This window comes from Prunus mume, unplaced genomic scaffold (genome assembly GCF_029339155.1).
Source record: "Prunus mume cultivar Tortuosa unplaced genomic scaffold, ASM2933915v1 scaffold28, whole genome shotgun sequence".
In the NCBI taxonomy this organism is placed as follows: Eukaryota; Viridiplantae; Streptophyta; class Magnoliopsida; order Rosales; family Rosaceae; genus Prunus; species Prunus mume.
The window spans coordinates 17,167-31,939 of record NW_028296574.1 but is presented as its reverse complement, the minus strand read 5'-3'; the positions used below and the strand labels follow the sequence as shown (position 1 = coordinate 31,939).

General features: G+C 37.5%; 1 protein-coding gene and 1 pseudogene across 1 annotated transcript; one reads left to right on the top strand and one right to left on the bottom strand.

Moving 5' to 3' along the window:
- Nucleotides 1-2,621: 2,621 nt before the first annotated feature.
- On the bottom strand, nt 2,622-4,386 carry LOC148914245 (putative methionine--tRNA ligase). The gene is made up of 6 exons (XM_089043790.1): nt 4,266-4,386; nt 4,096-4,186; nt 3,793-3,899; nt 3,551-3,665; nt 2,892-3,010; nt 2,622-2,774 (listed from the first exon to the last, which is right to left on the bottom strand). The coding sequence occupies exons 1-6, from the start codon at nt 4,293-4,295 to the stop codon at nt 2,682-2,684; spliced, it is 555 nt and encodes a 184-aa protein (XP_088899916.1). The 5' UTR covers nt 4,296-4,386; the 3' UTR covers nt 2,622-2,681.
- A 6,138-nt stretch (nt 4,387-10,524) lies between these two features.
- On the top strand, nt 10,525-13,677 carry LOC148914244 (receptor-like protein 6; annotated as a pseudogene).
- The last annotated feature ends 1,096 nt before the right edge of the window (nt 13,678-14,773 follow it).

The following is a 14,773-nucleotide window of genomic DNA, read 5'->3' as shown; positions in this document are numbered from 1 at the left end:
ACAGTTGATGAGGTGGGGGTTCTCATATTGATTACTCCAGTTCTTTTTCCTTAGATCTTCCTCCCTGTAAAAACAAACCAAACACAATTTCTGATTTACTTCTCAATTTTTCGACATGACAAATGAATAAACCAACCTAGAAAACCAGAAATCCTTTGAGCTAAACCCGTGCGATGAGAAGAAGGATGAAGCGCATCTGGAACAGCAACACAGGAACACAACACCGAGAGGAGAACCGATAAGATAAAGACCGGAAGGCGGCTGGATTTGCAGCGCCTCCCCAAGCGAAATCGACGGCCCCCACGCATGCGAGCGGTGAACTCGATCTTCCATGGCTGCCCCAACCAGCCCAACCAACTGGTTCAAACGGCAATTTGGAAAGGCGAGAGCAAACGAAAGCGTTCGAATCGAAAGAGACGCGAATGGGAAGGGGCAAAAAGGGAACATAAGGGAAAATTTAATAAAGGGCAAAATCGACAATTCACTATTCCTAAGCTACAGTCTAGGAACAGTGAATTCGTGAACTCAGTTTTAGTATATATATAATTTTCCCTTTTTCACCCAAATGACAAGGGGAGGAAAAGTGGTCTCCACCAGTGAGCAAAAATTGGTCATTGTTTTTCAAATAACCATTTTACAGCAAAAAAAATCTAGAATTGGCTGTTTCGTTTCAGTTCCTTTTCAAACTCTAGAGAATTAATTATCTTCTATCTAATTGACCCGCCACAAATTGAGGATACAGTGCAAACACCAGCTGATGTTGTGAGGGGAATATCTCTGTAGCAGGCCACTAGGTCAGTGTTAGTGTGCAGATCCACTTGCAAGGTCTCCCACACTTTCTTCTTGGGGTTCAACACCTCATCAGGTTCACCGACGAACCCTGGAAATGTAACTCTCTCGCCAACTTGAGCAGCTTTTGGTGGATCAACCAATTCAACCTGAGAGGCGCCCAACATTGAAGATCTCTTATCAGTAATTACATTAGTACCACACAGATAAACTTTCTACATGCTTGACAAAGGTTCTGAGAATGGATAGCGTTTGCAATGGCTTCCACAAAGGCTAAGATTTCAAGAAACGTGAGTTACAAAGGCATAGTTCTAAATTAGTGACTAATCAGAAACAGCCAGCATTCATTGCGACTGAAGTTCGATAGTGCTAAATTACTCTGACTGTCAAAACCGCTACAGGACTTGAACAAAAACATATTATCACCATATTATCACATGACCTTGTGCAGACTACGGCCAACACTGATAATCATATGCCTGTCGGAAATCAACTTTCATTTTCTTGAGTTGTGCAGCCACCTTCACTGCTTCAGCTTCTTCCCTCTCCTTCCTGTCCGCTTGACTTCCAGCAAACTTCTTCCTTAAGGATTCCACTTCTTCATCTTTCTGTGTGCAAATGAAAAACTTTCACTAAATTAGAATCTACAAATAGGTAAGTGATGCAGCAATCATATCATGGCAAGCTACAGAGTCCAGCATTGAAAATCAAAACCAAATTTTAAGTGCAGCCTATAAACTTATCCCAGAGAGGCTAATAAACAAAACAATATTGCATAAGACTATACTAGTTTAGTGCTTTAGGATCTTGCCCCTACGCAACAGAAAAGTTGTACTCAGTCAGATGTAAGTTGCATATGAAGTTAACTATTAACCAATAAGTAACATGACACAAAAATTATTTGCTTCTAGCTGACAGCAAATGTGATGGTAGCTGCTGTTGATCCACTTTTCTAGGCAAATTCCTCATCAAGTATTACAAGGCAACATTTAAAGTTTTTGTAAAGCAAATGCACTATACAATCCCGGTGATATTGAATAATTGAAGTGCTGTTTGTTCAAGAGCTACTTGAAGTTCCCCCTATCCGATTTCCTTCTGTTATAGTTTCTCTCTACAACCTTTTGCTTGCTGATAACATCAGGACTCTTCTCCGCTATTTGCTACAATTCTCAACAAATGTTTCTTCTATTTCTTGTCAATTCTTAAGAACTCCTCTCTCTTAAAACACTATGCTATGAAATACTGTGGACAACTTCGCCGACTCTAGTTTACTTCATGCAGAAGAACTGGCAATTAAAAGTTCTCTATCACCTTCAATCCAATACGATCAGGTTGTTTCCTCCCCACTAATCATGCATCAGTGTCAACGCATCTATTCCGACATGATAACACGTGTAACAAAAAATAAATAGGCAAAAGACAAAGCACATCAAAGACATACCAATTCCTTGTACAATCTCCCAAGGCCGTCTTGCCCTATCAATATCTCCTTTATCATCACAAAGTGATATGTGCGTCTCAGGAGGTAAATTAAGCTGCTTAAATACCTTGAATGCAGTTAAAGAAGAAAAAAGATCTCAGCATGGATGATTATAGTAATATCAGATGATCACAAAAATATTTCAGAGTAACACAATCATCTGTGAACAGAATTTATTACTTCGAGAGAAAATGATGGCATAAAAGGTTCCAACAAACAAGCAAGAAGATACACTAGTCCAACTGAAGTTCTCATAACAACAGCGCAACGAGGTTGGTCCTCCTTGTAAAGCTTCCAGAACTGGCTTTCCGCTTATTGTAGATGGTGCAACTTAGCAGCAGTTGAATAATCAGTTTCACAGCCATTTCCAAGACATACCCTTCAGAAAAGAACCCATCCATAAACAAGTCTCTCAAACAGAGATTAAAAACATGCTTACTTGCAGATATGCATTCCCTTCACTAGAAATGCTCATTGCTGTTTTCAGTCCTTGCTTTAGTTTAACCTACACAAAATGCAGATAAGAATGTCATGCCAATGCAAGAGACATGTGAAAAAAAGAAGGTGTGGAAGAGAAGCTTCCAGTTATTTGCAACAAGACTGTCATCTAAATATCAATTACCTTCTCCATTGCATCTATATATTGCTCCACACATTTACCAACTTTTTCAGCTAGTTTCTCTGTCAAAAGATCTGAGTCTGCACTTGGAGCATCTGGAATAATGGAGCCATATCCTTGACCTATACATGGATTTTGTTAGTTTATATGCTGCAAAGTGTCACATATACCATGCTTATTTGTTAAACCAGGAAATATGCATAAAAAGGTAAGGACGCAAGGAAAATAGAGCAATAATCATTTATACAATTTAATCATCATCCAACAACCTCTGTGATATTACATGCATAATTGATCTATATAGGAACAAATATCAAACCTTGATATCGCAAAGTTGCAATATCAAGAAATGTTGTTTATCTCCATCAAGAATTTTCAACATAATTTTGTTATATGGTTTCAGAACACCTCAAGCAAAAATATAAAACCAAAAGCATCTTCTTTATTCTCTTTAATTCAGGGAAAGGGGAGGGGGAGAGTTGAACTCAGGCCGTGACTGTGCAGGCAAAGGCTTTACCACTGGACAGACAGAAGCAAAAATTGACAAACAGAACAAGAATCAACAATATAACCATTCCTAAAATAACTTCCTCACGATATTAACTTGTAAACGACAAATCAGCTGTCTGGTCAATACTTTTAGAAACCAAAGGCTGACCGACCTGAAGGTTTGGCAACAAAACTCAAAACGCGATTTATAAAGTTGCCCAAATTATTCAGCAATTCGCTGTTCAGTTTTGCTTGCAAGTCGGACCACGTAAATAATGTGTCTGATACCTAGTTCACCAAAAAATATATATATAATTAAAATGAGTAAAGAAAGATACAGAGAAAGAAGGATATTTACAAACTATTACCAAAAATAAAAAAAGTCAAAAAGGAAGATGGGATTCTTCAAAGTTACCTTAGGCCTATTAGTTAGCAAGTAATATCTCCATACTTCAACAGGAATGTTCGTATCTTTTGCATCATTTCCAAAAACCCCTATGCCTTTACTCTTAGAAAACTTTCCTGTAAAAGCCATCAAAATTTAGATCACCTAGTATATATTGCACAAAGGCGAAAACTTTAAGCTTTCATAAATAAGGTCTTCTAAAATCATGCATCCATAATTTAATTAATGGTCATAACCATCCAAATTTAAATCATGCACAATTAATGGTCATAACTAGATTGTGGCTAAAGAATGACTAGATAGTCAACCAACCTGCTTCGTAGTTTAAGTACTCGGTAACACTGATAGTCTTCATCAAAGTCCAATTTTCACCAGTTCCAAGAAGTGTTGATGGAAACATCACCTGGAAGATGAATAAGTACACAGTTGAAATCAATTATATGATTTTTTGAAGTAAGAAATGCTTAGGATAGGACACTCACTGTATGGAATGGCACATTATCTTTGCCCATAAACTGATACAACTCCACATTCTCAGGATTCTTCCACCATTTCTCCCAATCATCAGTGTAGCATTTAGTAATGGAGACATATCCAATAGGAGCCCCACTTAGATGTTTATAGAAAGCAACATATGTGTACTGTATATCTAAACATGCATGATATTATGGTCATCGTTAACATTTATGTATTTTTTTTCATTGCATTTATTATTATTTGAACCTCATTAGTAGCAATTATTAACTAACATTTTATGGTTGTCAGACTAAGAAACTTTGATGCAATAGGTTGTATAAGAAAATTATTTTCGATATCCAAACACCTCTGTTGGTACCATTGCCTTCTCATCTTAGGTGCTGCTATAGGTATGAAAAGAATCTGACCCTGATGGCGAGCATGAGTATTGGGTGGTGGCTTTTAATTTGAACAATGCTGTGTTTCATTTGATACGTGTCATGGTTTCAAAACACTGCTTTTACATATGTGTTGGTTCTGTCAAAACCCTGTTTGTGTAATTTCCAAGCACACAATGTCTAATCTTAATTATGCTAAACCTCAGAGGTGTTTCAATTATGAACTCTTATTGTTTTCTTTTAATAGTATCTTCAAGGTGCGCCTGCTACAATTATTGTTTTTTTCTCTTTTTTAAGTTGGATAGCTCAAAACTTTTATGCTATATTTTTATGGTGTACAGATAAAGACAGAGAGTGGTGCAAAAGCAAAACTTGAGAAAACTGGGATATATGGAAAGAACGTTCTCACAATAAAGTATCTCTCAAAGGAATTAATGAAGGGAATGCTGAGGAAGCTGCAGGTAATGCTTTCTGTGTGGAAGTTTTATGTTTTTTCTTCTTCTTTCTCTTAAATTTGATTGATATATATTTTTATTTTTACATTTTTTTTGTGGGTATTACATTATCAAACATAGAGTGGTGACCAGGTGTAAGGATTCAGGCTACTAGAAAAAGTTTCGTTCTAAAAAACAAAAAAGGTTTCTTTCAGCATTTCTTGTGGAAGATATCAATTGGTTATTTATCCGCAATCTTCTCCTGCACCAAGCCTTTTTCGTTTTTTCCTATATAAAAGAATCTTTTCCTATGAACCCATTTTCTTTTTATTGTTTTGGCGTTTTGTGTGATCCAATGAGAATCTTTGTTCAGTTCATTGGAGCTGGCTTCTTTTTCTGTCTTGTGTTTCCTGCCTTCCAAATATGTAATGTGCTAGCTGTCGGATGAGATAAAGCCATATATGCGACGTATAGTTAGCAGGGAAGTCAATATGCACTGCGCACACTTGCTAATTTGCTGATAATGTTGAAATATAAAATTTGTAGGCATCATTCTACTTGGTGCAATGGTGAAGGTCCATTGTAACAATTCTATTTTGCGATGTTTTTTCGGTTTTGTTTTAGAAGATAAAAGCTGATTGCCCCTCTGGTGAAGCTAAGAAGTTTGATTATAGGTACCTCATATATATTACTGGGCATGCGTGTCTTTTGCAGGTAACCGTAGGTGGCAGGGGAACAAGGGGAAGAAGTCTTGGGGAAGCAGGAAGCAGAACTCTGTGCCTAATGCTCACGTGCGTTCTGAAATCAAGGACTTAGAACAGGTTCGGAAGGATCGACAGAAAAAGGCCGACAGAATCTCGTATATGAAGAGCAAGTCTTCTAAGGGTAACAAATTTGGTAAAAGTGGAAACATTCGACAGAATCTCGTATATGAAGTTAAAAATCCCATCGTATGCATATTTAATCACCATTTTGAGGAGTCTCCAACCATCAAAACACATTTGGAGAATCCAAACAAGCCCTTGCATCACCAGTCTGCCATGGTTTCGCGAGATAAAGATTATACCACTTAAGCTTACATTAAACCTAAAAAAATAAAAAATATAGCAAAAAAAAACAATTTTACCACTTGGTTCTTAATATTTTTATGAGAAAGGAAACATTCGAACTTGAGACATCTTCCAAAATTGGTGAGGAGAGATTTCACCACGTGTTAGTTGCAATAACAGAACGGTGAATTTTGCTTATCATCCTCTCTCTCACAAGGCAATGATACCTTGTCATGATTAATGAGGTCAATCTGCAGAATTGGCCCTTGAGCCCTAACAAGATTCACTTCCATGCTTAGACGATGCATATACTTCCTCAATATCCAGACAAGCACTATATGACCAATAACATTATTCACATTTCATAGGGAAACTCTAACCCTCTAAAGGAATAAATACTATAAATAAATAAATTAATTAAGAAGATGTAAACTAAACATTACAATCTACGACAAACTTCAAAGTAGTTAACTCTTTCATTTTAAAAGGAAAAAAAAAGGCTGTCACATTTGGAGTCGTTTTATCATCCCGCGTGTCGTCTTGTTGTTGATTATTACCATCTTAGGCAGCGCCAATCCAAAGGACTTCACTACAGTTGGGGGAAAAATCAGGGGTAATTCTATACACAAGCAAACAAAATACATTCACAACGGTAATGACAAATTGCATTTCCTTGGTGCAGAAAGCCAATGGCAGAGGAGGAGACCATCTTTTCTATATTTCAGTTTTTTCTCGTGTTCATTCAGAATTCCCAATCATACAAGAGGTTCTTCATTTACAGGTATTATTTACAATGGTAGACATTAGTTTTTATCTTTTGTTCTCTAAAGGTTTTTGAATGATGAACTTGGTTTTGATTCTTGGGTGCTGATAGAAACATTGAATCAGGGTATGTTGGTTCTCAGTTAAAGGAATTCTCTTGCTTTGGACATCAATGGCGGATCGTTCACTCCGCCCACCAAGCTTCTGGACTCAGTCCAATGTTCTACTCAGAAAAAACTTAAACCTTTCAGGTCTATCTCTTGAGCTTTCTTCTGCTTGCTCATTGGTACTATCCAATTTGGGCCATCCCAAGCCTACAGAATGGCCTCCATTGTTGCGGATGCCAGCTCCTCGTTATCGTGCGGTGAGAAGTGATTTTGTTCCATTTACAGACTTGCCAAATGAGTCATGCAGGAAGACAGAGTCATGCCCTGTAACAATACTTATGACTGGGAATAATCAGTTCTTTGGAGAAAGTAGTCCTCTCTCTCCCTCTTCTCTTTACATGTTTTGACCATTATTTTGGTTCTGATTTTTTCATCCAGTGGGTAATGAAGACCAAAAGTTTACTTTCATCAACCTTTATCTGTTCGTACTACGTTTTGATAGCTGTGGCTGGGAATTTGTTCTCGAATTCTATCTCACTGGATTCCACGAGCATCATGGACAACTTCTCCAATAATGTCATGGTAAGTTGCAATTTCTCTAATTTTGTTTTGGCTGTTGTTTATTTTATTTTACTTTAATCTAGTATTACTGAGTAATGTTACTGTTCTAAATATCCAGGGAACAGAATCCAAAATTGGAGAATCAAATTTTTCCGATCCTGCTTTCATGTTCGATCACATGACATCTATGACCAGGCCAGCGCGGAGGTGAATCGTGTCAAAAGGGTAACGCCGGACGGCTATACTTTTTTATAAAAAAATTAGGTAAAAAGCGTTTAGCCGAGCGGCTATACTATTTCTTTAAAAAACTCAAAAAATCTAGTATAGCCGCCGGGCTATACTCTATAGACGCGGCCAGTGCCCATGAGCCACGTATCAAACAAGCAAAGCCGTTCGGCTATACTATTCTAAAAGTAAACAAAAAAAACAAGTATAGCCGCACGGCTATACTATTTATTTAGAAACATTCAAAAAATCTAGTATAGCCGTACGGCTAGACTATATATATGTTCCCAGTGCTCGAGCGCCATGTATCAAATAGGTAAAGCCGTGCGGTTATACTATTTGAGAAAAAGAGTATAGCCGCAGCGCTAAACGATTTCTTTGAAAAACAAACCTCAAAAATCTAGTAGAGATGTTAACCCGCCCAGTAACTACGAGTATAGCCGGCTATACCCAACACTCACTTAAATATTATTACTTTATTGAATTTATTCTTACCTGGCAGCCAACAAAGATCCTCTGGTCAACCACAAATTGACCAGGCTTCTAGACCAATCCCAAACCCAACCCAACTCATTGTATCACTATTGTATCACCATTGTATCACTTTTTTATTACTGGGCACTGTAGCACTTTTAGGTTAAAGAGGAATTTATGAACTTTCTCTGTTTTCCAATTTCAACCTCTGTCCCATTTTTAACTTGTAACTTTCAAATCGTTAATCCAAATTTTACATTCTTTATATGGATACATTGATGAAGATATTCGCAATCAAGACCGAGTTTAGTGGCTCAAGACACATTGATTCTCTCTAAGATAAGTAAAGTGTGTGTTTAGTGTTATAATATTCGGGCTTCCCATAAAATCAATATAGGTGCTTTAATACTTTGATTTAATCATATGAAAAATCCATTAAGTTTGAAGAGAATATTAACATCACAAAAACCCTAATAGCATGATGTTTACATTAGACATTTAAGAAACCAATTCACATGGATGATTCTTACTTCATCCATTAGTTGCTTATAGGAAAACATGAGGATACATATAATCCAAACAATCTCAAGAAGCATGCTTTCAAAGGTGATTAATCAAAGAAAAATATACATCAATGATAGATTATTTTAGTAAAGAGGAATTCATCATTTGTTGTCAAGAAACCAATTCACATGATGCTCACTTAGAAAAGATTCAATCACTTGTTGCTAATTAAAAATGATGTTCTTGGGTATCTTACACAACGTCTCAACTTTAGGTAAATGCATACAACCTAAGGTGATCAATCAAAGGAAACAAACACATAGCATCGAAACAAAAGTTTAAACATGTTTAGGGCTTCAACCTAAGCCCTAGCTATGGATTTTAGTTCCTCATGTTCATAGTAAATACAACTTGAAATAAAACTAGAAAGAAGTTACACATTTGATGAAGGTGAAGGCACAAAAGCCTTCAATGGTGGAATGGTTTCTTCTTCTCTTTGGTAGCCTCCTTTGCTTGGCTGCTCCTCTCTCTCTCTCTCTCTCTCTCTCTCTCTCTCTCTCTTGTTTCAGAAAAATGCGAAGTGTATAGAATGTTTCGAATGATTTCCTCCCCTTAGCTACCCTCTCTCCCTTGCCAACTCATCAATCCATATGATACTTCACCTTTTCCTAAAGCTAGGTAGGCTAATGTTCACTTTTCATCATTTCTTTGACTTTTAATACCTTAAGAGGGATCCAACTAGTTAGAATGAGCGGTGACATCCAATGGAGGTAAAGGTGGTCCGAACCACAATTCCAGAGTTAGGATTAATGCTGGATCGGTTGGCTAGGCTATACTTGTTCAATGAAGCTCACATTCATAAATGTTATAGTCAACATCCATTGGAACAAGTTTCATGAAGGGATTCACCTCATCTGAGCACCGGAGCATGGTGATCCACGGTCAAAAAGTTGATCTACGAAAATGAGCAAAATCAGAATTTATATTCAATAATGCACTTTTAGCACACATTTATATCAAGGTAAAATCCATAAAAACACAAAAAAGAAGAAAATTGCTATAAAATGTCAAGAACTAACTCAAAACATTGGGTAAATGACATGATACATCATGTATAAAAATGAACCCAACAATAATTTCTAAAAATATTTTTCAAAGATCAGACGGATGGATGAAATCGATCGAGTGAAGACATATTTTTCAAGACATATCTTTGAACTTGTGATCTTTCTCAACCCAGTTAGACGACTTGATTTCAAATAAACTTAACTTATTAATTGACTTGAGGAAGTCAATGTCTTCGAATTTTTTTATGCAATTATTGCTCCTCATGACCAGTCATTGCCAATTAGTTTAAAGGATCCTGGCAATCTCCACTCATTGCCAATTAGTTTTGGGTTAGATATGTTCATTATACCATGTTCTTCCTCAAATTTGACTTCTGACTGAATAATATTCCTAAAAATGAATAGGAAAGAGGGTTGTGGATGATCTTATATAACCTTATCTTCTAGTCTTTTTACAGAGACCAGCCTTTGCAACCGCGTAGACCTTATCCCATATTAAGAATCTATCAACTTGACTTAAAGTTTGTTGGCCGTTTCTAATTGAACATATCACAAAACGAATCTATGTAGTTGACATGAATTGACAACAATTGTTCTTAATTGGAAGGATGAAATAATTTCCTGTGATAAGTACTTGTTGCATTTACATTCCACTATATATTGAAAACGGAAGTTCTTTACTTTTGTGATTCTGGAATGTGAAAGCCCGTTTCTTTTATTTGGTCAAGAGTCTGAAAACACTTCTTTATTATATTGATTCAAAGGTCAATAACATTATCTCTTGATGATGCCATATAATGCCAAGTTAATATGTTAACTCGATTATACTTGTTTATATTCAATCTGTCATATTATTGCTCAAGAATTTGACCCTGCCAGTTTGTAAATAGCTCTCTCTAACCTCCACTTCCACACAGATGGTCATTTAGCTAAGAGTGCACAGAAAAAAATATCAGAACATTATGGGGCTATCCCTGTGCTTATTCAACGTGTTGATTCGCATGCTCTCGAAACTAGTAGTTCTGCTGCTATTTCATCCTGGCGGTTGCTAAATTTGTATACTCTTTGCAGCAGCTTTCTTGCCGTGAGGAGGAGAGCTCTGCCTTGCTGCAGATTCAAGAAGGGCTTTATTATTGACAAATCTGCTTCAAGTTATGACGGTGCTTATCCAAAGGTTTTGTCATGGAAACTAGGTGGAGGAGGAAATAGCACCTGCTGCGCGTGGGATGGCGTGGAGTGTGATGAGAAGACGGGACATGTTATTGGCCTTGATCTTAGCGTGCATTATCTTTACGGCTCTATCCACTCCAATAGTAGCCTGTTCCGCCTAGTTCATCTTCAAAGGTTAAACCTCTCTGACAATAACTTCAATTACTCTCAAATTCCTAGTAGCATCAGAAATTTTCCAAGCCTCACTCAGCTTGACCTCTCTGCCTCTGTCTTTTCTGGTCAAGTCCCATCTGAAGTTTCGCAGTTGTCCAAGTTGACATCCCTTAATCTTTGTTGCAATCTTGAAACATCTTCTAGTGAGGGATTGTTGAAACTTCAACCATCTGGTATGAGAAATCTAGTTCAAAACTTAACTAGTCTAGAAACTCTTCAGCTTAGTTTCGTTAGCATATCTTCAACGGTGAATCCTTGGCAAATTTAACATATTTGACATTCCTTGCTCTCAAGGAATGTGATCTAGTCGGTGAGTTCCCAGTGAGAATTTTCAATTTACCAAACTTAAAAAGTCTTAATGTTAGATACAACCAAGATATCACTGGATATTTTCCTGAATTCAATCGAAGTAGTCCTCTGGTCTTACTAAAAGTTGGCTTTACTGGTTTTTACGGAATAATACCTTCTTCGATTGAAAAGCTTAATTTATTGCAAGAGTTGGATATGGCTCAATGCAATTTTTCGGAAGGGTTGGTTCCATCCGCACTTGGTAATCTTAGACAACTCACTTATCTAGACGTTGCAGCAAACAAATTTGTAGGTTCAATTCCTGATTCCTTGGCAAACCTTACCAAATTGACTGTGTGTAGGATCAATTCTAATCCATTGACTGGTCCAATCCCATCTTGGCTGGGTAACTTTACCAAACTAATTTACCTAGACCTTTCTTTTAATAGTTTGAATGGTTCAATTCCTACCTCATTCTCCAATCTCATGAATCTTGAGCTCCTTTATCTACATGGAAATCACCTGAGCGGTGTAGTAAAGTTAGAAATGTTTCAAAAGCTACAAAATCTCTATGAACTCCAACTGAATTTGAACAATTTGGAATTCGTCACCGAATCCAAAAGTACGAATACAACTGTTCAACAGTTCACCATTCTAAGTTTGAGTGCATGCAACATAAGAGAGTTCCCATCTTTCCTGAGATATCAAACAAATTTGGAGCGGTTAGACCTGTCTAGAAACAAACTCCATGGCCAAGTACCAAAATGGATGTGGAACATAAGCACAGAGACTTTGGTATACATGGACATTTCTGAAAACTTCCTTTCCGACCAACTTCCAATTTTTCTTCCCTGGGTTAACTTGCTATGCTTAAGGCTCTCGTCCAACATGTTTCATGGACCAGCGATCCCTCCACCATCCATGTTAGAATACAGAGTTCCTGAGAACAACTTTAGTGGAGAAATCTCGCCGTTGCTTTGCCATATGAGTTCTCTTCGGTACCTCGACTTGTCGAAAAATAACTTGAGTGGCACGCTTCCTCAGTGTCTTGGAAACTTCAGTGATGGTCTAATCCTTTTGCTTCTTGGAAGAAACTCCTTTCATGGTATTGTTCCACAATCATACAGCAACAGAAGCAGTTTGAGGATGATTGATGTTTGCCATAACCAATTGCGGAGATTGCCAAGATCATTGTAATTATCGATGCTCGAGTATCTTGTTGTCAAACAACGTTCAGTGATGCTTTTCCCATTTGGTTGGGGACTCTTCACGAGTTAAAACTTGGCGATGCGCAGAATGCATTCAATGGCGTCATAGGAAATTCTAGAAAGAATCTTGATTTCCCCAAGTTGCGCATTGTTGACTGTCTTACAATAATTTCACAGGCGAAATTCCATCTGTGTTTCAGACGATCAGTAAACAACTCAGACTACATGCACACAGACGTAACCTTATAACGCCAACGATTTCTTGGTAATATTCGGTGTAGATTACTCAATCACAATAGCCACTAAAGGTTTGGATCTATACTATTCAAAGATCCAAGAAGAATTTGCATCCTTTGATATCTCAAGCAACAATTTTGAAGGTCAGATTCCAGAGTTCATTGGGAACCTTACGGAGCTTCACTCCCTCAACATTTCCAACAACATTCTCACTGGTTCCATCCCATCATCGCTGGGCAAGTTAACGAAGCTCGAATCGCTGGACCTTTCACGAAACAAGCTCTCTGGACAGATCCCCAACAATGTGACGCAGCTTAATTTTCTTGGAAGCTTAGCTGTGTCTCACAACAACCTCACAGGTCGTATACCTCAAGGAACCCAACTTACTTCATTCAATAGTACTTCATATGAGGGAAACCCCGGGTTGTGTGGAGATCCATTGCCAAGGAAATGCGGAGATCTGAGGCCCTCAGCGGGCATCCTCGGTGGTAGAAGAAAATGATTCAGGCTCAGCTGGAACATTGGAACTTGATTGGAGATTTGGTTTGGCTGGATATGGAAGTGGGATGGTGGTGGGAGTGGTTCTTGCGGATTTCGTGATCTCCAGAAGGCAAGACTTGTATGTTAAGATTGTTGCAAAGATCAGACTAAAGATATGGAAAAGGTAAGAGCGGGGGATGCAGAACGTTTCTTATGAGGTCATGCATTTGGTGTTGTTTTCTTGTCTTGATTCCTTCTCCTTCCATGTATAAATTTATTCCGAATGTTTTTTCAATGGGGAATCATCTTCAACCCTCTAAATAAAATATAAAATTTTGCATGCCATTTTAGAGCTTGGTGTCAGCATGCCTTATGGCTAACATTCAATGTTTTCTGTTTAATAATTACCATAGGAGCTTCTAGTATACCATACGTATGGAACTTTTCGGCTTCTAGTACTACACTATGTCTATACGTATCAAACTTTTCTGCTAATATTAAATCCTAATCTTGGGCTGTAGTGTAGATGAAAAAGAAAATGTGGGAAGTAACAAAGTAAAAGTAGAAAACCAATAATTGAGTATAGAGTTGAAGATGACTCATTTATTAGGGTTACTAGTCTTGAAGGCTACATGAGCTGGCGGATGATGCAATTGTATATGCTGCGCCACTGGAGGTAGAGAGTACATTGAAGCTTACAGTCTCATTTGACTGTGTAAAGTCTGAGAAAGTTTTCATGATTCAGTTAGTTTTATCTGATCTAATTATCTCCAAACGTCACGCTTACGTATACGTACTTTTCTCTGTTTGTATATACTTTGCTTGCTGTTTTGACAGACCTGTTTGATGATCATGATCCAATTAGTTTGACTAGTCATCCTGCATACAGATATTTGTAAACTTGTAAACTTGTCTTGCACTCCAAGACGCCTAGATTTCCTTGTAATCTGCGGGATTGTTGTGTATAGTGTAGCAAAAGTCTTGAATATATATGGTGTAAATGTCTAAAGAACAAGGCTCAAAGACTCATTTTATTGGTTATCATTCCAGCAATACAATGTTTTGTTCAGTGTATCCACGCCGGGGATGAAAGTCTAGCATAAATAACTTAAAGGATCACAATCTTCACTCATTGCCAATTAGTTTTGGGTTAGATATGTTCATTATACCATGTTCTTCCTCAAATTTGACTTCTGACTGAATAATATTCCTAAAAATGAATAGGAAAGAGGGTTGTGGATGATCTTATATAACCTTATCTTCTAGTCTTTTTACAGAGACCAGCCTTTGCAACCGCGTAGACCTTATCCCATATTAAGAATCTATCAACTTGACTTAAAGTTTGTTGGCCGTTTCT

Coding starts and splice junctions, on each gene's coding strand:
- LOC148914245 (XM_089043790.1), bottom strand. CDS start 4,295: ATGGGCAAAGATAATGTGCCATTCCATACA. Junction 4,187..4,265: donor ATAATGTGCCATTCCATACA/GTGAGTGTCCTA, acceptor TTCATCTTCCAG/GTGATGTTTCCATCAACACT. Junction 3,900..4,095: donor GTACTTAAACTACGAAGCAG/GTTGGTTGACTA, acceptor TGGCTTTTACAG/GAAAGTTTTCTAAGAGTAAA.